This window comes from Triturus cristatus, chromosome 7 (genome assembly GCF_964204655.1).
Source record: "Triturus cristatus chromosome 7, aTriCri1.1, whole genome shotgun sequence".
Taxonomy (NCBI): domain Eukaryota; kingdom Metazoa; phylum Chordata; class Amphibia; order Caudata; family Salamandridae; genus Triturus; species Triturus cristatus.
Genome location: NC_140590.1, coordinates 984563214 through 984586543, shown reverse-complemented (window position 1 = coordinate 984586543; position 23330 = coordinate 984563214). Strand labels below are relative to the sequence as shown.

The window sequence follows — 23330 nt, the reverse complement described above, 5'->3', positions numbered from 1 at the left end:
GACGGTCGCGTCTACGGCATCGTCGACGGGCGCTCCGTCGACAGTAGTTTACAAATCATCTTCACGTCCAGTGTCGACGACTATCACTATCCGGCGCCTCACATCGTCGACGGATCAAACACAGGCTACTGAAGCTTGCATCAGGTACCAAAGTCACCGGCAATTTCTGCTTTACCCAAGGTCTTGCCTTTACTTCCTTCCCACCTCATGGATACGGAGGAATCCGTTGATGACAGTCTATTTGGACCCGCCTATAGTCCTTCACAGCTTTGCATCAAAAGTCAAGATACTGATGAGGAAGAAGAAGCACAAGCACAGGCGGAATATATGGAAGGGGACTATTCTTTTACAGTACGCCCCCAAGTTCAGCGTTACGACTCTTTTCAAGAGCATTATCCATATGAGGCGTATGAAGAGCGTCAGGAGAGTCGCAGGGATTCCATGCTGGTCCCAGTCTCCTTAGTCACGGATCTCTATAAGAGATTTCCGGATTCTCATGCTCCAGTTCCTTGGACACCTGGTGGTCCGAGTATTCAAGTTGCTACGCCTCCACCTGTGGTTACTCCACCTCCCGTGGTTCAGGCCGAGAAATAACCTCCTCGATGTATTACCATCCAGGATGATTACATAGAAAGTGATCCAGACGATCAGCCCGAGGAAGGTGGGCTAACTCAGGATATAGACCTTCTTGGCCAATAGTGGGATGATTATGTAATTCCATCTTCTCCGTCGCCTTCTCCTTCTCCGGCTATTTCACCCCCGGGAGACATTGGGGTCTTCAATGAAATGCTTGAGAGAGCCTCCAAGAGATTCGATTTGCCTTTACCAGTAGTGCAAACCGAATGTTTCCTTTATGATTTTAAGGACACTGCAAGGAAATCGGTCTGGTCCATCCCAATTGTCGACCGTATTTGGAGTGAGGGCCTGAAAATAATGAAGAATCCAGCCTCCGTCCCGCCTGTGTTATTGAGGATGGAAAAAAAATACAAGGCTCCTGATTCTGCTCCAGCTTGCTTAATTGGCCATCCTTGTCCGGATTCTGTCATAATGCAGGCTGGCCAGTGGCGTTCCAGGAACCCGCAATCTCCTTGTACCGTACCGCCTGATAGAGAAGGGAAACGTCTTGACAGTATTGGTAAACTTTTTGCGACCATGGCTGCTACTGCCATTAAAGCTTCTAACGCCTTGGTGATTTTGGGTCGATATGACCGTCAATTATGGTCAGATCTGTCTCCTCTTCTCTAATTCCTACCGGAGGTAAGATGAAAGAAGCTAAGGATCTCTTTCATGAGGCTGCTGGAGCGTCTTCGGAGGTGATCGACTCCACTGTGGATTTATCTTCTATTACCTTTAGGCAAATGGCTGGTGCGGCAGTCCAGCGTAGACAAGGATGGTTGAGGGCGACGTCTTTCCTCCCTGAGGTCCAATCAAAGGTGCTAGACATGCCCTTCGGTGGGGAAAATCTTTTCGGGAAACATGTTAATGAGGAGAAAAAAGATACAGAGACTGCACGTTCATTGGGCACGCTGCAGCAGAGACGATTTAAATCATTTCGAGGAGGTAGCGGTAGAGGCCAATTTCAGCAGAGGCCATCTTTTCAGTCCTACAGATTTCAACCATATGGCCAACCGGGCTACAGATCTCAATACGGAGGACAACATCAACAATTTTGATCCTCCAACACGTCTTGCAACCAGCAGTCAATTAGACGTAAACCTGCAGGAAGAGGAAAACTGCAGGATTCATCAAGAAGGCAGTGAAATCTCTCCTCCAGTCACCTCAGTTCATTCACAACGTCTTCGGTCTCATCACCTCACTCCATTTCTGGATCAATGGCAAATCATAACGAAGGACAAATGGGTGCTGGACATCATTCAACACGGCCACACCTTAGAGTTTCTCCACAAACCTCCTCGAACTCCGCCTCCAAGGAAGACTTTCCATCATCATCTGTCCTTGTTGAGACAAGAAATAGCAACGCTACTAAAAAAATGGGAAATAGAAAAAGTGCCTTTCAAGCATGGAGGAAAAGGATTCTACTCCAAATTCTTTTTAGTAAAGAAAAAATGCGGGAAATGGAGGTAAATCATGGACCTAAGGCAGTTAAACAAATACATCAAAAAGCAGTCGTTCAGAATGTTATCTCGCCAAGAGATTCTCTTATTGATAAACAAAGGGAACTTTCTGGCGTCTCCCCATCTCTTGGACGCATACTTTCATATCCCCATTCATTCAAAGCATCGACAATTCCTAAGGTTCGAGGTGGCTGGGGTTCATTACCAGTTCAAGGTTTTGCCATTTGGCCTTCGCTCAGCTCCCAGAGTCTTCACGAAATGCATGGCTCCGGTAGCGGCCTTTCTGAAACGACAGGGACACCAAGTTTACCCCTACTTGGATGACTGGCTGGTAAAAGGGCCGACAGATCACTCTGCAAGAAAATCTTCACAGGCCTGTCAACGGCTCTTCAAATTTCTGGGGTTACAGCTCAACGTGCAGAAGTCACATTTGGTTCCGAACCAGAAGCGTGTGTTCCTACGAGCTCTTCTAGACACAAGGCTAATGAAGGCGTATCCCACTTCGGAGCGGAAGCTCAAGATCATGCGCTAAGCATATCTTCTACGCACAAAAGAGATCACTTCTGTGAGAGTATGCAAATCCTTACTGGGAATGCTGTCGTCTTGCATCCCGTTGATTCCAAATTGTCGACTGCACATGAGGCCTCTGCAGGAGCAGTTGGACTTGCAATGGGTGCAGATGCACGGTTCATTCGATGACATCATCTCCCTCTCTCAGACGATAAAACACTCTCTGTCATGGTAGGAGAAGGAAAACAATATTTCCCCGGGACTTTCGTTCCAAACAATTCAACCTCATTACATTATGACCACAGACTCCTCAATGGAAGGTTGAGGGGCGCATCTTCAGGAGTTGCAAATTCACGGAAAATGGTCCCTCCAAGAGACATGTTCACACATCAATCTCTTAGAACTGAAGGCAGTGTTTTTGGGACTGCAGGCTTTTCTTCCCAGAATCCAAGAATCCTCCGTTCTAGTAAGAACAGACAATGCCACAACAATGTTTTACCTTGCTAAACAAGGGGGCACCTGGTCTCTGACTCTATCGGAACAGGCCCAAGAGATTTGGAAATGGTTAATACATCACCACATAACACTGCAGATAGAGCATGTCCCGGGCGTGGACAACAATTGGGCAGATTCTCTAAGCAGAACATCTTACCAGTGTTATGAATGGGAATTAAACAACGTTCAGTTGAAGCGTGTCTTCAGCTGTGGGGCACTCCAAAACTAGATCTGTTTGCGACAGAAGACAACAGTAAGTGCGAAAGGTTTGCCAGCAGATTCCCTCAGAAGAATTCTTGGGGGAACGCTCTGCAGATGCAGTGGACGGAGACATTCGCCTATGCGTTTCCACCATTTCCTCTCATCCTGCGAGTGCTGAATAAAATGAGTCAGGAACCATGCCGTCTAATTCTCATAGCTCCGGCTTGGCCGAGGCAGTTCTGGTACATGGAGCTTCTCCTGTGTTCGATATCGCCACACATTCTCTTCCCTCCGCTACCAAACGTACTCTCGATGAACAACGGCCATCCTCTAAGTTTGTCAGCCTGGAACCTCACGACTATGAATTCGCAGACTTAAAACATCTCACAGGATTGCAGGTCTATTCTGCAGCGGGCCAGAGCTCCATCCACTAACAAGTCTTATGTTGCAAAATGGAAGCGATTCTGTCATTGGTGCGAAGAAAAGGAATTGCATCCTTTCCACTCTACTTCAGATAAAATTTTGCCCTACTTACTTCACTTAGCCAAGTCTAAATTAGCTCATTCATCAATCAAGGTACACCTGGCGGCAATATCCAGGTTTCGTAGAAGGTCAGGTGAGCTGTCTTTGTGGTCGACACAAATCATTAAGGAGTTTATGAAAGGACTCTTCAGGGTTTTCCCACCCTTAAAACGCCCTGCAGTTCCGTGGGAACTAAATACAGTTCTGGCTCATTTGATGAAATCAACTTTCGAACCCATTCATAAAGCAGATGAATACAAGCCACGCCCACTGTGGGAGGTTTCTCGTAATAAAAATGAGCAAACTGATAAGTGAGCCTTTCCACGCCTCTGTATGCAGCCCATGATTTAGAGGCGTTGTCCTCGAAACGCGTCGGGCATGGTTGATTTTAAGGACAGAGGTAATGTGTGCCGCCGCGAGGAAAACACTGAAGGGATCATCGTTGAGTGCATGCCTGAGTGCAAGGGCGTTTGTGGAACATATATATATATATATATATATATATATATATATATATATATTTTTTTTTTTTTTTTTCTACAAGTTTCCCCAGAGATGAGGCTGCACTCCAGAACAGTTAAGTGTCACCACTTTATTGAAGAACAGGCTGATTAACACCTCGTACTGGTGCTCCCCTGGCCTTTGACGCGTTTCAAGGACTCATTCCTCTTCTTCAGAGGCCAGAACACGAGCAGCCAAAATCGCGTGCGTCTGCATTGTCCCATGCACGTTAATTAAGTTTACTTGGCCTCCGGTGTGCCCTTTTCGCAATGCTTGCTGGGACCTGCAGTCCATTTCTGCACATTATCTCCCTCCAGTGTGTTAGGTGCTTGTGTTAAAATCAAGGGGCCAATTTGCAGCTCTCCAGTGAGCCCCCGAGTGAGACGCAGCCTGTTAATTTACATAACCTGTTCTGCCGATCACAAAGGAATTGTTCCCTGTGCAGACCCAGCTCATTTCAGGGGCGGTGCGTCGCCTCTACGGCCTGGAAGCGCCGTGATTGACATGTTTCTACAAGTTTCCCCAGAGACGAGGCCGCACTCCAGAACAGGTAAGTGTCACCACTTTATTGAAGAACAGGCTGATTAACACCCCGTACTGGTGCCCCCCTGGCCTGATGCGTTTCAAGGACTCATTCCTCTTCTTCAGAGGCCAGAACACGAGCAGCCAAAATTGCGTCCGTCTGCATTGTCCCATGCACGTTAATTAAGTTTACTTGGCCTCCAGTGTGCCCTCTTCGCAATGCTTGCTGGGACCTGCAGTCCATTTCTGCACATTATCTCCCTCCAGTGAGTTAGGTGCTTGTGTTGAAATCAAGGGGCCAATTCTCAGCTCTCCAGTGAGCCCCCGAGTGAGACGCAGCCTGTTAATTTGCATAACCTGTTCGGTCGATCACAAAGGAATTGTTCTTCAATAAAGTGGTGACACTTACCTGTTCTGGAGTGTGGCCTCATCTCTGGGGAAACTTGTGGAAACGAGAGAGAAAAAAAAATATATAATTTCAATTTAGTCTTGTGTCTTAATTGCCACAATTATTAATTGTTTATGGTGTTTTTTCGAAGGCATACTTCATAATGTTTATCGTGTGTGCAGTATGTCTTTTCTGACAAAAGAAGGGCTTCACCTAGCCGCATGCTATGGTTTTTACACTGCTCGCTACTCTGATACAAGCATGTGAATCTATGAAAGATTCAATCCTGGAGAAGAAACAAGTTATTTGCCTGTACACCGTGGTTTTCCAGTATTGTTATCTTTCATAGGTTCACATGCGGCCCGCCCTCCTCCCCGTCTAGGCTTGCCACTTCTGATCTCAGGCTATATCTTTACCTTAGCACACTTGTGTACGAAATCTGAGGTCCGGTGGCTCTGACTGGGGAGCTGAGGTCTAGGGCTGGTCTGTGATTGGCCGAAGTTTGGGCCTACATAAGGATGCTAACGATTTCCAAAGTTTGTCTCTCCTTCTGGATGTTTCTTATGTTTCCTATGTACTTCTATGGTACTACTTTTCTAATTACCGTGAGACTCCCACCATGACGACGGGGAAGATACTAGCATGTGAATCAATGAAAGATAACAATACTGGAGAACCACAGTGTACAGGTAAGTAATTTATTTTTTCTGTGCAGAGTACTCTTACACATAGTCATCATGCAAACTCCATAGGAAGGAAGCATAAGACGTGCATGATTCTGTATCTGTACCCTAAGGCCCAAACAAGGATTGTGTACTTACATACACAAGACAAGCCGTAATGGGTCCAGCAGGAGACACAATGGGGATTGATAAGAAAATAGAAATGTCATACTGTCACAGTTAAGGCACTTAAGACTACATGTAACGCCAGACAAAGTATGGGCCAGGAATTGCCTCCTGGAAGCACAGAGCCAATCCCTGTACAAAGGAATACCCTTATACACAGGTGAGGAAAAAGTAACACACCAGACACAAGAGCCCAAGATGAGAAAGCAAATCAAGTACTAAGAAGTAACCTAAGAGCTGTAGCAAATAGGAGCAGGGCATTAAAGGAAAAAGTGGAGAACCAGCGGCCAAGTCAAACACGAGGAGTCTAAGATCTGTAACAAGCGAGTGAATAGAAATTCAAGGGAAGAACTAGCCACTGCAAAAAAAATAGTGAGATAAGGAACATAAACAATGGGCAAAATCTATGAGACTGAGTAGAAAATATAAGGGCTATGACAAATAAATAAGCAAAGGGAATTAATAGCAGGAACAGAAGGAACAAACTAGGAACAATTAGAAGGGGAGCAAGCGAGCAAGCAGCCAAGCACCTGACTGTAGACAAAAAGCAGACAAGTAAGTAAAGCAAAAGCAATGCAGGGCTGAAAGAAATCTGTAGTAAACTGGACAAGAACAGGATACAGACTCAGGCTGAAGCAAGGCAGAAAAACAGGCAACAAGAGGTCTAGTTCACAGAGGCTTCAACTTTAATGCACAAACAAGGAGCTTCAGCAAATTGCCAGGGTGGAGTCACATGACTGGGCTGCACAAGACTGGTCACAGGTGTGTGCAGTTTCCATCTCTCACAGTCCCTGGAGGAGTGAATGCAGTCCCGAGGAACATTAGTACTGCTTCTATTGAAAGCAAAGCTTAGTAGATGCCAGGTCTTATTGAATACATTGTAGTGCATTTTGGAACCTGAAGTCCATTGAAGCAGCTGTAGTTGTTCCAGTGTGTTTAATATTGAAAAGGGAAACAGGCAGAAGTCCTCTAGGGACTTTGCAGGAGTTTTAGTGGTGATGTCCAGGCTGCAGTTGGTCATTATACAGCGTCCCCTTGAGTGGAACGATGTAATTGTCACACATACAGCTCCAGCTTGGAGTGCTTCTCTAAAATATCTGGTTAGCTCTCCTTTAATGACCCAGGAGACATAAAGTTTTATTTTTTTTAAATGAATGTTGCGGAGCTTTTGCGCTCCCAGCAGCTCTCCACAACATTAAAAAAATGCTTGATAGTGCCCCTGCCTCTTAATAAGGGCATCACCAGGCTACAGATATATTAACAAAACCCCTTGTAGGGCGTTATGTGGTGCTCCTTGTCTGGAGCAGTGAAAAGTAAATGAGCAGCTCCTGCAGCTCATTTCATATTCCCGTTTTGTGTGACAATGTTTTTGGGTGTCCAGTTGCCCACTCAGGGCACCCACGCAGTTTTCTTTATGTTAGGACTACAGGGGTAGCCCCAGGGCCCTGACCAGGTCCCCAGCCACCACCACAACGAGAGCCTTGGGGGCTTCCCAGCAGGCACCCATTGTGTTGCTGGTGGGAGCACTATTCTCCTTTGCTTCTGCCCAGACTTGAGCAGCGTCTTTTTCTGTTCCCACCCGAACAGGAGCAAAGTTGTATTGCCTCCCCTGGAGAGTGCAGGAAGTGAATGTCCGCACTCTTCCAATCAAAAAAGTGCAGTGTCCCAGGGAATGGGGTCCCGGGACACCATTTGGATCGGCCTCCGAGGATGTGTCCTTGTGGCCTCAGAGAAGCTCGCGAATGGGGGGCGGGCCTCCCTCTTCTAATTTTAAACAAACTCCCCCAGGGTATGAAGTCCCCAGGGTCTTTAAAAGGCTTGAGGACGGAGGCTGTGTGCCCCTCTCCACCAAACATACATCTCAGCCATCCCCTCACCTTCAATTAATAAAAGGCTGGAAACCAGCATTTGTTTTTAATCACGCTTTCCCTACCAAGATCTATCTTCCTGCCAAATTTGGGCTCATTCTGTTCAGCAGTTTTGACTGTAGGGATGTCTAATTTTCCTATAGAAAAATGAGGAAAACACATTTTGGGACCTCCCTTTTTTCTAGGCCCCCGCATTACGGATCATCCCAAAACTTTTTGGGGTGTTTTATTAAATAGTTTTGTGAAGATTTGTCAAAGTGTGCCAAAGTTATTAGCAAACCAGAATATGCTTTTCGTATGGAAATGTTGGCCTAACTATAACTATCCAGTGGCGACCACCCCAGGGTAATATATGGCTAAATTTCGCTTTTAATGGTGGCTTGGGTAAAGGGTGGTGAAGGTAATTTTATAATTTACGGTAGGTAGTGGTAAAGGGTGGTGAGGGTAATTTTAGTGTTTAGGGATGGGAAGTGGTAAAAGGTGATAAAGGTAGTTTTAGGGGTGGGTAGTGGTGAAGGGTGAAACTGGTATTTTTAGGTTTTAGGAGTGAGTAGTGGAGAAGTGTGGTAAGGGTAATTTTAGAGTTTTAGGGTGGGTAGTGGTATTGGGTGGTTAGAGTAATTTTATGGTTTAGGGATGGGTAGTGTAAAGGGTGGCATGGGTAATTTCAGGGTTTCGGGTGGGTAGTGCTATAGGGTAGTACGGGTAATTTAAATATAGGATGTTCAACCTGAAAAAGGAACACATGAAATGTAAAATTATAGAAATATATATATTCACTGAAAAAACCCGAAGGTTAAAGGGATGTTATAGGTAAGTGAAAATGTCAGTTAAAGCATCGTTTTAAATTAACAAAACCACTGAAAATCACCAGTTCTGGTTATTTTAGGTAACTATAACTCGTGCCCTAGAATAACTCTATACTGGCTCTCTAAGTGTGCAAAGGCGCATGGTTTTAAAAAAAAACAAAAAAACTAAGGAATCCAAAACTTAGTGAGATGCGGATTAATATTACAGGTCAGAATGTGTTTCAGTGTAAACCGTGACAGTGCATTCACTCGTACTCTGTCTTACAAATTCATTTAATTTCTGACTGAATAATTTTTTTAATGCTCATGATTATTCTTTTAAATAACTCTTTATTGAGTTTTTTTTTAAATATATCAAATACATTGGGAAGGCAATACAGCAGACTTCAAGTAAGTATTATTGTTACTTGATGAAACTACTCTTGTACACACAGTTATGTAGCTCAAAAAGCCTATACATATTGACAGAAAAAGATTATTGCAAGTCACTTGGGTCCACAGACCCCCCATAGGGCCACAATCGTGTGCTGCTACACAGCCTGTCTGTGCCCAGATGATCGGAAACCAGCTGCTGTCCTGGGTGCTCCTCAGATGTGGCACGTCTCTCCTGAGAACCGGGGGGCATATCTCTGATACTCTTGGATGGGGGAGTTTAAATCGTTCCTCACTCCTTGAGTCATAGCCCATAGTGTCTTCTTCTCTACACGTGGAAATAGGATGATGACCCTCTTTCTCCTTCCTGGGCCCTTCCTCCCAATATGCAAATAGGGTTGCTGCAGCACATACAGAACAACAGCACTCTCTCTTCACTGTGGCCCCTACCTGGCACGAACAAGGTGACGGCCATCTCTGGATCATGCTGCTGTATTGTGCAACAGCACTCCGACTCTAACTGCACAGCACCAAGGCGGCAACACTCATTCTACTCCACGACCTCCACTTTGCAAGGAGGTCACAGACTTTGGATCATGGGCCGGCAGTCAAATCGGTGTGATGGTCATGAAAGACCAAAATCTCACACTCCGCTCCTGGTATCCTTGCAGTGAGATCCTCACTGCACTTTGCTCCCTTCAAAAAATCTTTTTCACCTCACAGGGCACACCGGTCTTCGGTGAGGCAGCGGTTGATGCAACAGGCTCCAGTTGAGTGTTCCTGAACCTCCTGGGTGATGTACCCTTGCCCAGCCTGGGAGGCTGGCAGACCCTTAGTCCTCACTCCAGGTCACAACCAGCAAAACTCATGCTAAGTGTCTTCATGTTGATGTACTGCTTCAGTTTGACAATTTGTGTGTCTCTAGTTCACCTTTTTATAATCTGTTTCCAGGCACACTTGTGATTTAGTATCTCATTTTGAAGTTCATGTTCTGGGGTTACTCACGTTTAAGTGCCCACTTCTTTGTTGTGCTCTACCTCCAGAGAGCAGTCTAACACAGCAAGACAGTCTCTAGTCTTGATAGTCCAAGAGACAGGCCAAAGTAGTGACTAGGTAAAATGGGATTCACACCTGGATGTCAGCCTCAGTGATATGTGCTTCAAACGTTTACAAAAGGCCTATAGCCCTACTACCTACCTTTCTCTAATCAACCCCATCTCCTTCCTCAGATGCGCAAATGCCCCTTTAACAAGTGACATCCTTTTAGAATCAAAGAATTTCTATTGAAGTGCACCGAAGAGCCTATTTCGTCCTTCCTCCAATGTGGGTCCCACCCAGCTCTCAAATGTAGAAATCCAAAAATCTGTTTTGACTATACTTTTACCCCTCCCTGCTCTTCCAGCAAGTCCTTGGTCTTCCAAAATGGAACTCAGTGTCTTCTAACTATACTGTACTTCTTCCTGGGCACATATACAGCCTAGCGTGCACATGCAACATCACGTGCTATCTCCTCTGTGAAGTGCCTTCCCACAGGCACACGCACATCCTAGCTCCTGCATGCAGCTGCTATGTACTATCTCTCAAGCACACATGCAACTGCTCGTGCTATTCCTTTGGCACTGTACCATCTCCCAGGTACACATACGTCCTTGTGCTGCACACAACCCAACGCAGGCCAGAGGTAGAGTTAAGTACAAGGTAGCAGAATTTTACCAGGATGGGCCAGGAGGCACCACTCCAGTGACACATGTAAAACAGACCACTCCACTCCACTGATCACTAAAAACATGGTGTGCTGCCACCACTATGCTCGGCCTACTTAACCCCAGGTGAAGGGTATAGCATTTCTCCTCCTGAGGGTACCGCCTTGGACACCTCTCCCAATTCAAGCAGACTGCTGTCCGTGGGACAGGTCTAGGAGGCCACGCACACCCATTATCAATGTTGGCTCATGACCAAAAATCATTACCAAGCATCCATATATCACCACAGTTGGGACACTCAAGGCAGGGATACACTTTCGGCCCCATGTGCAGGACTTTTCAGTTCCAAAAGACAAATTATAATTAAAATCAGGAAAATCAACTTTGTATGCTTAGTGACCTCTTGTGAGTAGCATACCCTTTCCCAATTATCCTAAAATATGCAGCAAACATATTCCAAAAAGATGTAATTTAGCAAGCTGTATTGATACTTAAGCTCAGTGGGATGCCTCCTTGCCATAAATCATTATATTGAGAACAATTGTGTGAATTTGTAAGAGATAAATTTGGCTTTATCTCTGTGTTTATTATGTGTATTAGCTTGCCTCTTTATCAACAGCCTAATCCAAATGGTAAGACAATGTCCTCTGAAATTGAAATACCCAATTCTTTTTAATGTATTTACTGATTCCTCTCTATGAACAGTTAATAATAGGTCCATGTGTGCCATTTTAAATAATGAAACCCTGTTAATACGTTTTTTATTTTATTTTCAGCAATGTCGTCATGAAAACCTAGTGAACCTGCTCGAAGTATTCAAACAAAATAGAAAATTTTATTTGGTATTTGAGTTTGTGGATCACACGTTGTTGCAAGAGCTGGAGCTTCATCCTCAGGGCCTGGATAGCAGAGCAATAATAAAGTTCCTCTTTCAGATCATTCGAGCACTTGAGTACCTTCACAAGAACAATGTGAGTATATTAGAGCGCTAGCATTTAGTGTGACAGTTGTAATTAGTTTGATTTAGCAAATTGATAGTGACATGCAACAGGGATTGTCCTATTGGATTTAACAGAATCCTTGGGTAATATAAATAAAGTATACAACTATTTTCCCAAGTGGTATCATTCTGAAAACAAATCAGTAAATCATAAGACTCATGGTTAGTCTAACGTGAGCAGTAATCTAAGCAGTGTCACTAAGAGTTCATTCATGTGTTTACCAATATATGATCACACCATGAGAATGCGGTAAATGTGTGTGTGTGTGTATATATGTGTGTGGTGTTCACTGAAAAAAAAAAAAGTTTACTGGGATGTTATAGTTGGGTTCAGATTTTACACACACAAAACCTTAGAAATTCAGCACTTATAGCTATCTCAAGTAACTAGAACTCGTGCCCTAAGGTAACTATAACTCGTGCCCCCACCATGCACAGTTTTCTCATCAATAACTGCATTGCAAATTTTGCAGTGATAATAACAATGATGCTATAGAAGATATCATGAGTGATATAATATGTGGAGTAATTCGCTGTGCGTTGCAAGGATGCAAGTTATAGTTACCTTAGGACACGGGTTGTAGTTACTTGAGATGACTATAACTGCTGAATTTCTATGATGTTATTTGTGTAAAATCTGAACCGAACTATAACATCTCTAACCTTTGTTTTTCTCAGTGAATTTCTAAGGTTTTTTTTAATTGTATTTCTGAACTATTACGTCCCTGAAACCTTTGCTTTTTTTGTGAATTTCACAGTTTTAAAATATATATAAATTGTAGTACGATTTGACCCATAAAATCAATTTACTAATATACATTTCCACAATTTTATAAATACATTTTGTTTACTCATTCATTCTTATTATATATTTTGAAAACTAAATATTTTAAAATTAAGGTAATGTAACTTATGTAGTCTTTCTATAAATGCAATGCAACAAGTCTTTCTTTTTTTGAAAATAAATGTTATGGATCCGCAAATCCGTTGCAAATCCCTGGGTCTGCTGATTATATTGCACACATTCAATAATAAAACAACAGCACATTTTATACCAACATATGTTGTTGCAATTTCTATAAGTTTATCACTGCCTGTGTGTAAGTGGCTTTGTGAGTGGGTGTGTAAGTGGTGGTGTGGGTGTGTAATTGAATGTGTGAGTGGCTGTGTGAGTGGTTTTGTGGGTCTATGAGTGGGTGTGAGAGTGGTTGTATGGGGATGTGAGTGGGTGTGTGAGTGGCTGTGAGGATCTGAGTGGGTGTGTGAGTGGTTGTGTGGGTATATAACTGGTTGTGGGTGTGCATGTGGGTGTGTGAGTGGTTGTGTGGGTGTGTAAGTGTGTGTGTGACAGTGTGAGTAGATGTGTGGGTCTGTGAGTGGGTGTATGTTTTTTAAAATCGGGGCCTAGATCCGCAGATCCACCCGAATCTACCCGGATCCGTGAGTATCCGGGTGGGGGTCCTCACAGACCACTCCATCAGCCTCAAGGGGTTAGGGTACTTCTACCCTGACCCCCTCTATCACTTTTGCGTTTTATTTTCTCCCCTGGGAACTGTGTCCCAATGCACAAAATAGTGGCCCCAACTTTCCTCTCAGGTTGCGACCATCCAATCACGGCATTGCTGTTAGCATGTGGAGCTGTGGAACTGCAAGTTCTCTTGTAGGGGATTTCCGTGTATAGTCATAAGCATTTGAATAGTCCAGCCCACATGCGGGGAGCCCGGAGCACTTCTTAGATATATTTTCTTAAGTTGTCATCTTTCTCCTTTCTTCGGGAAGGCCTGCATAGACACTTAAGAGATAGAAAGGCAATAATGCAGCCTAATTAGGCTACACTGGCCATTACTTCATCTTGAAGTGAAAAAAGATAGCAAGCAACCTTACTTTTTTCAATTTATGGAGTTTAATACATCTAGAAAACTCCCCTTCACAAAACTCCTTCTTTTTTTATGATAGAGATAAAAGGGTTGGACAGAGAAGCCCCCCAATAGGCTGTCAATATATGTCTGAAAATGGATACCGTGCCTTTAAGAGTCTCCAAAGACCCCCAGTATCCCATCATGCCCAGCCAGTGGCAGTTACTTCAGTTCTTTTTTCCGGCCCCTGGTAGCAGGACCCTGGGGCATTGAGCTCTACCTCATTTGGTGTTTTTCATCAAAAATCTTTTCAGAATTTACATTTTTACGGTTTCACTCAACGTCTTTGGTCTTCCTCTTTATATTGCTGTCTTTTTCTGACAGAAATTTCACAGTTTTTCAGTCAAAATGTCTTCCCTATTTGACAAGTGTCCTGACTGTGGAAGAAAGAAGGCCAAATCGGACTCGCACAGAGTTTGTATTCTTTGCCTGCCTGATTCTCATGTTCCTGATGACTGTCCCATATGTAAAGTCTTTTCCAGGCGCACCCTGCGTGACAGGGAGAAGATTCAGCTCCAAGGAATGGAAGAGAGAAGAAAACAGCAGGCGAAGTCGACAGGTGGGATTTCTGGGCGAGGACAGAGTCAATCCTCTACCAAAACCCTGTCTTCAGCCTCTGGGGGGCATCCCAGATGAAAAAGAGCTGAAAAACGACATCGGTCCCGGTCGACATCGAAGACTACGATGTCGAGGGCAGGTATGGCGACGATCTGTTCACCGTCGACTCAGGGCTCTGAGTCTAAACGAAGTCGACGCTCCACGTCGAAGAGAAGATCGACGAGGGAGGCGGAAGCAAGGGTGAAACCCTCTTGTTCATCTTCCCCACAGAGGTCGCCGTCGAAGACTGTCTCCTCGTTCATCATCGGCGCCGATGAGCATCGACTCACCATTGCCGATCGGCATCGAGGAGTCCCCTACGGTCGCCGGATAGAGACTATTCACGCACATATTCACCTACAAGGACACCATCTCAGCCTACTTCTTCTCGGCCAGAGGAATGGCCTCCTCTTCCTCTGCCGCCTCCTCCACCTTCACCGCTTCCTCCTCCTCCACCTCCTCCTGGGCATACTACTCCTCGACCCACGACTCCTGCTGAACCTCGAAGACCGAGGTCTAGGTATCGTGCGAGAGATCGTTCTCGCACGCGCTCTCATCACCGACATCATTATGAGAGATCTGGCTCCTGACACACCAGAGAGATCTCCTCCACAAGTACTGGGAGATATTCGCCGACACTTTCGGATTCTCCCCCTCAAAGGGTGTCTCCTTTCAACGACATTACTACCTTTCAAGTGGTTCTAGTGCGAGAAGCGTCCAAACTGAGTATTCCAATGTCCACTGCTGTACCATCCACTTCTGTAATTTTTGAGACTCTCCAGCAGAGACAAGCCTCTCGTCTCTTGCTTCCTCTGGTACCAGGCTTATTGGAACCGGCAATGGAATTATTCTTAACGCCTTCTTCCATCAAATCTGCTCCTTCCAGGCTGCAGAAAAAATATCTCCCGCCTGAGCAGGATCCCACATTCCTTCGGAGGGATCCCACCCCAGACTCTGTCATTGTTGTGGCAGCCAAGAAACAGCACACGACGGCTCCAACGTCCACGGTTCCACCTGATAAACAGAGCCGTAAGATAGATTTGGTGGGGAGGAAGGTGTGCAATACAGCAGCTACCACAATGAAGGCTGCTAGTGCTACAGCCCTGAAGGGCAGGTATGACCGGTCCCTTTGGGAGTCACTTCAGCAGTTCGTAGACCATCTACCTAGGGACAAGAGGGAGGATTTTAACGAGATGCTAAATTAAGAACTTATGGTTTCTAACCTAGTGATCAGTGCAGCGGCAGATACATCACTTCTATCGGCACATGGATATTGCCACGGAGTAGCACTCAGAAGGCATTCATGGCATCGCCTTACCTCGCTTAAGCCTGAAGCTCAACAACGCATCATGAACCTGCCTTTTTCTGGAACGACCCTATTTGGCTCTCATGCGGCTGAGGAGATGGCCCGCATGAAGGCGGAAATGGAGACCTTGAAAGCCGTAGGTCTTGAAAGACCTAAGGAACAGTGCAAATCTTTCCGCCCTTTCCAACGTCGTTACTCTTCCCAGAGGTTTCAGAGATACCAGGGCCGTCAGACAAATCAGTAACAATCTTACCAGCAGTTGTTCCAACTGTTCAAAAACGTCAACCTAGAGGAAGGTCAGGCCAGCAACCTGCGCAAGGGAATAAGACACCTCAAGGTTCTAAGCCCTGAAGCTTTTATTCCCCCTCTTTTGTTACCCACTCCGGTGGGGGGAAGCATTCAGCAATTCCTGTCAGAGTGGCAAAAAATAACACAGGACAATTGGGTGCTGAATATTGTTTGCAATGGATACTCGCTACGTTTCACCAGCCCTCGTCCATCGATCCCTCCAACTCACTGATGATACCATCTGTGTCAGTTGCAATTGGAGGCCAACAGTCTCCTACAAAAAAGGGCAATAGAACCCGTTCCTCCTTTACAACGGGGAACAGGACTGTATTTGAGGTTCTTTCTGGTCCAAAAGAAAGACAAGAACAAGTTCAGACCCATTCTCAATTTACAACAAGCAAACAAATGGATTCAGAGAGAAAAATTGCGTATGTTAGCGCTGCATCACATTTACCCTCCAGTTTATCCGGGGGATTGGTTATGCGCAATAGATCTGCAAGACGCATACTTCCACGACCCCATAGCGAAGAAGCATCGCAAGTTCCCTTTGGTTCACAGTAGGGAACTACCACTATCAATACTGTGCATCCCATTCATCCTGAAATCAGCTCCGGTGACCTTTTCAAAGTGCATGGCAGTAGTTGCAGTCCATCTGAGGAAGCACAAGGTGTTCATCTACCCCTAATTAGACGATTGGCTGATCAAAGCATTTGCATGTCAGGAGGCTCAACTACACTTCAATTGGACCTCCGATCTTCTCCTTCGTTTGGGCCTTCCCATCAATCAAACAAAGTCTGTCTCAACACCTGTCCAGTGTCTTCAATAACTGTGAGCAACCATCGATACTCGCACGACAAATGTGTATCCTTCGGAGGAGAGACACTTATCGATCCTTCGGAAGGCTCGGACTCTCATGACCATGTCTTTCCCAACGGTGAGGAAGGTCTCCTCTCTGCTGGGCTCCATGGCATCCTGTATCGTCCTCACTCCAAATGCACGGCTGCACATGAGACCCTTGCAAGAATGTCTGGAGGATCAATGGGACCAGAGAATCGGGGATTGGGTGGACAGGATTCAGCTGTCACAACATGCCCTCCAGTCCATCAGATGGTGGTGTTCTTCCCGCAATCTCCTACGAGGGATACCCTTCCACAAGGAGATACCGACGCAAACCCTAGTAACGGATGCTTCTCTCCTTGGTTGGGGTGCACACACAGACCACCCTCAGATTCAGAGCAAGTGGTCCATGAAGGAATCCACATACCACATCAATCTGCTGGAGCTACAAGCGGTTCATTTGGCTCTGAAAGCCTTCCAGCTATCATTCCGAACCACCTCTCTGCTTGTCCAGACGAACAATACAACAACAATGTTCTACCTCAACAAGCAGGGGAGTTTGAAATCCCGACTGTTATCCCGGGAAGCCCAGACCATCTGGAAATGGCTCTTAGCCAGAAATCTGACCATCACAGCAACTCACCTCCCAGGTGCTCAAAATGCTCAAGCAGATGCTCTAAGCAGACTGCTTCAGGAAAACCACGACTGGGTCTTAATCGACGAGGTGGTGCGAAATATCTTCAGAAGATAGGGTACTCCAGAGGTCGATTTGTTCGCTATCGCAGAAAACAACAAATGCCAAAACTTCGCCTCGAGGTTCTACCAACCGGGAACTCTGGGGAATGTCCTGTAGATAAACTGGTCAGGCAGATTTCTCTACGCCTTTCCTCCAATACACCTGATCCCGGCAGTCCTCATCAAGCTCTCGCAGTCACGGGCCAAAATGATCCTCATTGCTCCGGAGGGGCAGCGTCAGTGGTGGTTCACAGACATTCTTCACCGGTCTCTCCTACCGCATCTCAGACTTCCCTGTCAGCCAGACCTTCTCACCAAATTGTGCAGACAGATGGTGCACCCCAACCCCTCATCATTGAATTTGGCGGCATGGCTCCTGAATTAGTGCAGTATGGACATTTGAATTTACCTTAGGACTGCATGGAGATATTTACAGAAGCTAAAAGGCCATCCACATGCACTTGTTATGCATATAAATAGAAGAAATTCTTCATTTGGTGTTCTTCGAAGAATGAAGATCCTACTTCCTGTCAGGAAGATGTTATCCTTCCATACTTGCTACATTTAGTACAATCTGGCCTTTAATTTCCTTCCATTAAAGTGCACCTAGCAGCTCTGACTGCTTACAGGAAATGACCTTCACAATTTCTTTTTTTAGATTCCGGTCATTAGAGATTTTCTAGAAGGTTTGAAGAAAGTGTTTCCTCCCATCAGACGTACTTCTCCTTGGGAGCTTAATGTGGTTCTTTCTCAGCTGATGCAGGAGCCTTTTGAACCCATTCATAGGGCTTCTCTCCAGCATCTGTCTTGGAAGACAACTTTCCTTTTAGCTATCACTTCTGCCCACAGGGTTAGCGAACTCCAAGCACTATGTTGTCAAGAACCATACACAGTTTTCCATTCCTCTAAGGTGGTTATGAGGATACATCCTTAAAGTTGTTGGCTATCTTTTTTCACTTCAAGATGAAGTAATGGCCAGTGTAGCCTATTTAGTTAGGCTGCATTATTGTCTTTCTATCTCTTAAGTGTCTATGCAGGCTTCCCGAAGAAAGACAAAAGATGACAACTTAAGAAAATATATCCAAGAGGTTCTCAGGGTTCCCCGCACGTGGCGGGACTATTCAAATGCTTATGACTTATCACGGAAATACCAGTACAAGAGAACTGTAGTTACAGGTAAGAAACTAATCCATCCACTTCAAATCTGAGTCTCTAGATATACATAAATATTTTTTCTTTAATTACTCAAACTGCTAAACAGTTTTACACCATCTTACAAAAAGCAGTCTTTCTGGACCGAGAGCTAGCGTTCTGCCAAATTTGGTGTAATTCTGTTCAGGGTTTCGGGCTGTAGTTGTGTCTGAAATCCCTATGGGAAATTGCATGGGAAAAACGCTTTTCAGGACCCCCCTTTTTCCCTGCCCTGATTGACGGATAACCCCGATCGAGAAATATATATATATGTCTATATATATGCAAAAAAAGAAGCAGAGAACTCTGGGTAGTTCTCAAGTTTAGGTGGAAAGCGGCTCCAATATACAGCACTCTCAACACCAGCGACACTCTTAAGTTTGCTCACCTCAAATGTTTGCTTTTCTATTACAGTCTCTAAGCGTAGGATTAGGATAGTGCCATCTACGCCGAGATAGAAAAGGACAACGTCTTTTACCATTTCTACAGCAAGGTTTTTAAGCATAGGATTAGCACAGTGCTATCCTTGCCGAGCTGTAAAATGGCCAAAGCCTTTTACCACTCCAGGCACAGTATTACAGCTTTGGATTGGTAAATACCATCCAAGCCAACCTGAAATGAATAAAAGCAACCCCTGACACGTGTTTCGCTCTCATTAGAGTTCTTCAGAAGGGTACAGCTTTGTCCAGACACAGGGGAGCACCCAGTAGAATTCAAAACAATTCCCTTTCAGGCATAGAGTGACGCATAAATTATGCAAAAAAAGAAGCAGAGAACTCTGGGTAGTTCTCAGGTTTAGGTGGAAAGCAGCTCCAGTATAGAGCACTCTCAACACCAGCGACACTCTAAGTTTGCTCACCTCAAATGTCTGCTTTTCCATCAAAGTGTTTAAGGGTAGGATTAGGACAGTGCCATCTACGCTGAGATAGAAAGGGACAAAGTCTGTTACCATTCTTACAGCAAAGTTTTTAAGCATAGGATTAGCAGAGTACTATCCTTGCCGAGCTGTAAAATGGCCAAACCCTTTTACCACTCCAGGCACAGTATTACAGTTTTGGATTGGTAAATACCATCTAAGCCAACCTGAAATGAATAAAAGCAACCCCTGACATGTGTTTCGCTTTCATTAGAGCTCTTCAGAGAGGTACAGCTTTGTCCAGACACAAGGGAGCACCCAGTATAAGTCAAAACAATTCCCTTTCAGGTATAAAGTGACACATAAATTATGCAAATAAAGAAGCTTTTCTATCTCGGCGTAGATGGCACTGCCTTAATACTACGCTTAAAGACTTTGATAGAAAAGCAGACATTCCAGGTGAGCAAACTTAGAGTGTCGCTGGTATTGAGAGTGCTCTATACAGGAGATGCTTTCCACCTAAACTTGAGAACTACCCTTAGTTCTCAGCTTCTTTTTTTGCATAATTTATGCGTCACTCTATGCCTGAAAGGGAATTGTTTTGACCTATACTGGGTGCTCCCTTGTGCCTGGACAAAGCTGTACCTTTCTGAAGAGCTCTGATGAGAGCGAAACATGTGTCAGGGGTTGGTTTTATTAATTTCAGGTTGGCTTGGATGGTATTTACCAATCCAAAGCTGTAATACTGTGCCTGGAGTGGTAAAAGGCTTTGGCCATTTTACAGCTCGGCAAGGATAGCACTGTGCTAATCCTATGCTTAAAAACTTTGCTGTAGAAATGGTAAAAGTCTTTGTCCCTTTCTATTTTGGCATAGATGGCACTGTCCTAATCCTACGCTTAAAGACTTTGATAGAAAAGCAGACATTTGAGGTGAGCAAACTTAGAGTGTCGCTGGTGTTGAGAGTGCTCTATACTGGAGTTACTTTTCATCTAAACTTGAGAACCACCCAGGGTTCTCTGCTTTTTGTTTTTGCATATATATACATATATTATCTACTGGCGGTCGCCAGTAGATAGTTATAGTTAGGACTGTGTTTCCATAGGAAATCCGAAAATTCTATTTTGAATAACTTTGGCGCCGGTTGATGAATCCTCGCGAAATTTTCAAAACTAACGGGGCATCTCCGCTCAGCTCCTACCCTGAAAGTCTCGGGGTGATTCGTCAAGCGGGGGCCGAGAAAAAAGGGGGGTCCCAAAACGCGTTTTCCCCATGTTATTTTCCATAGGACCTTTAGTCGAAGGTACAGCCTGAACGGCTGAACAGAATTACTTTAAATTTGGCAGAGAGGTAGTCCTCAGGTCAGGCATGTGCCTTTTGCATATATGGAGTCAATCTGTACAGTAGTTCCTGACAAAATTGCAGTTAAAAGTACATAAATATCTATATGCGCGCACCGTGCGCGCACGGTGCCGTGCGCGAGCGTAATTCTGATTGGTGGTTACACGTCATTCAACATTCGAATCGGTCGAAATCAGGAAGTGTTGTCCGCCATTTTGTTTGTTTTGGGTGTGACACTGAAAAAGAGAGGTGGCGAACATGAAAAGGGGGCAGGGTAGAGAGTTCCTGACCCCCTAGCCTTTGTCAGGGGGGTCCCTGAAGGACCCCGAAGGGTGAAAAAAACATTTTTGTAATTTTTTTTTAAATCACGGGGTGCGCGCACGATGCACGCACGGTGAAAAACCTTAAAAAAAAAATATAGTAATACAAACATAACTTAGCATTTAATAAAACGTACAAATTCACTTAAAAAAACATAGGTTTCACACACGTTATAGTTAGGAATTAGCATTTAAAAAACCTTGCAAATTCACTTAAAAACCATAGGTTTCACACATGTTATAGTTAGGTGGACATTTCACTCGTAAAAAACCAATGAAATTCCCCCGTTATAGTTAGTTCACCGCCACTCTATCACAAGGATGATGTCATCAGTGCTGTCATGAGTGATGCCACTGACCATGTCATGAGTGATGTAATATGTGACGTCATGAGCAGTGGATAACGGGCGCGCGAGTTATAGTTATCTGAACTAACTATAACGGGGGAATTTCATTGTTTTTTTACGAGTGAAATGTCCACCTAACTATAACATGTGTGAAACCTATGGTTTTTTAAGTGAATATATATATAGAGAGAGATTTTACACACACAAAACCATAGAAATTCAGAAGTTCTAGTTTTTTTTGGTAAATATTTTTATTACATTTTTTCAGCACATCTCAATAGATCAATGTGTATAAGAACATAGATGCCAGCAGGCTTAATTAAAAAACAAAACTGCAATAATCAAATAACTTAATGAAGGTATAATGAGTGCGGCTCTTTCTTTCCAAATGTGTGTGTCTATGTGTGTGTGTATATATATATATATATATTCACTGAAAAAACCATAGGTTTCACACATGTTATAGTTAGCTGGACATTTTACTGATAAAAAACCAATGAAATTCCCCCGTTCTAGTTAGTGCAGGCAACTATAACTCACGCGACCGCAATCCTCTGCTGATGCTAATACTGTATTTAGACACTTATTTGCCCATGTCTTCTTCCATTAAATTTTAGCTATACATATATTCCAAATATTTTTTTTTCATAAAGACACATATGTCATCAGCAGAGGATTGCGGTCGCGTGAGTTATAGTTGCCTGCACTAACTATAACGGGGGAATTTCATTGGTTTTTTATCAGTAAAATGTCCAGCTAACTATAACATGTGTGAAACCTATGGTTTTTTCAGTGAATTTGCAAGGTTTTTTAAATGCTAATTCCTAACTATAACGTGTGTGAAACCTATGTTTTTTTCAGTGAATTTGTACGTTTTTTTAAATGCTAAGTTACTTTACGCCATTCGTGGCGTGCGCGCCAACTTAACGCAGTTCGTTCTGTGCGCGCACGGTGCGCTTCGCACAGTGAGCACGCGGTGCGCTTCGCGCACCGCGCGCCCACTTTACGCAGTTAGTGCCGTGCACGCACGGTGGGCACGCGGTGCGCTACGCGCACCGCGTGCCCACGTTACGCTGGATGGGCCATGTACGCACGATGCGCTTCGCGCACCGTGCGCACATGGAGGACATATTATGGGCTTCGTTCAGAATGGGATTTCATTTATATTTTGGGGACTAAAAAAAAATATGCCATGCACAAATGGTGCACTTCGGGCAACATTTGCACACGGGGTGAGGAGAGTGTGGATATTGTATTTTTTTTTTTTAATTTTTACCGTACGCGTACGGTAAGCGTAATCGGCGATTTTTCAAAAAAATATAAAAATGAATTTTTGGCCATGGGGGTTCTTTGGGGACACCTTCATCAAGGCTAGGTGGTTAGGAGGTGTCTAAACAGCCCCTTTACATGTTTTTTGCCTTTGTTTTTCCTCCCCACCTCAGAGTGCGAGAGAGAAAATGGCGGCCGCCGCTTCCTGGTTTCGACCGATTCGAATGTTTACTAAGATCTAACAGCCAATCAGAATCGCGCTCGCGCACGGCACCGTACGCGTACGGTAAGCTTACCGTAAGCGCACGGTAAGCGCACCGTAAGCTGCCACAGATATATATATTGATTTAAATGCGATTTTCTCAGGATCTACTGAACAGATTTACACCAAACCTACAAAAGGCACTTCCTTGACCTGTAGACTACCTCTCTGCCAAATTTCAAGTAACTCTGTTCAGCCGTTCGGGCTGTAGCTGTGTCTAAAGGTCCTATGGAAAAATGCATGGGAAAAACGC

General features: G+C 44.5%; 1 protein-coding gene across 1 annotated transcript in view; it reads left to right on the top strand.

Annotated features, from left to right (window-relative positions):
- LOC146810957 (cyclin-dependent kinase-like 3) overlaps nt 1–23330 on the top strand; it is a 531018-nt gene that overhangs the window by 234947 nt on the left and 272741 nt on the right. The window contains exon 3 of the mRNA XM_085615020.1: nt 11591–11785. Within this exon, the coding sequence (XP_085471146.1) occupies nt 11591–11785 (195 nt within the window). The remainder of the gene's footprint in view (nt 1–11590; nt 11786–23330) is intronic.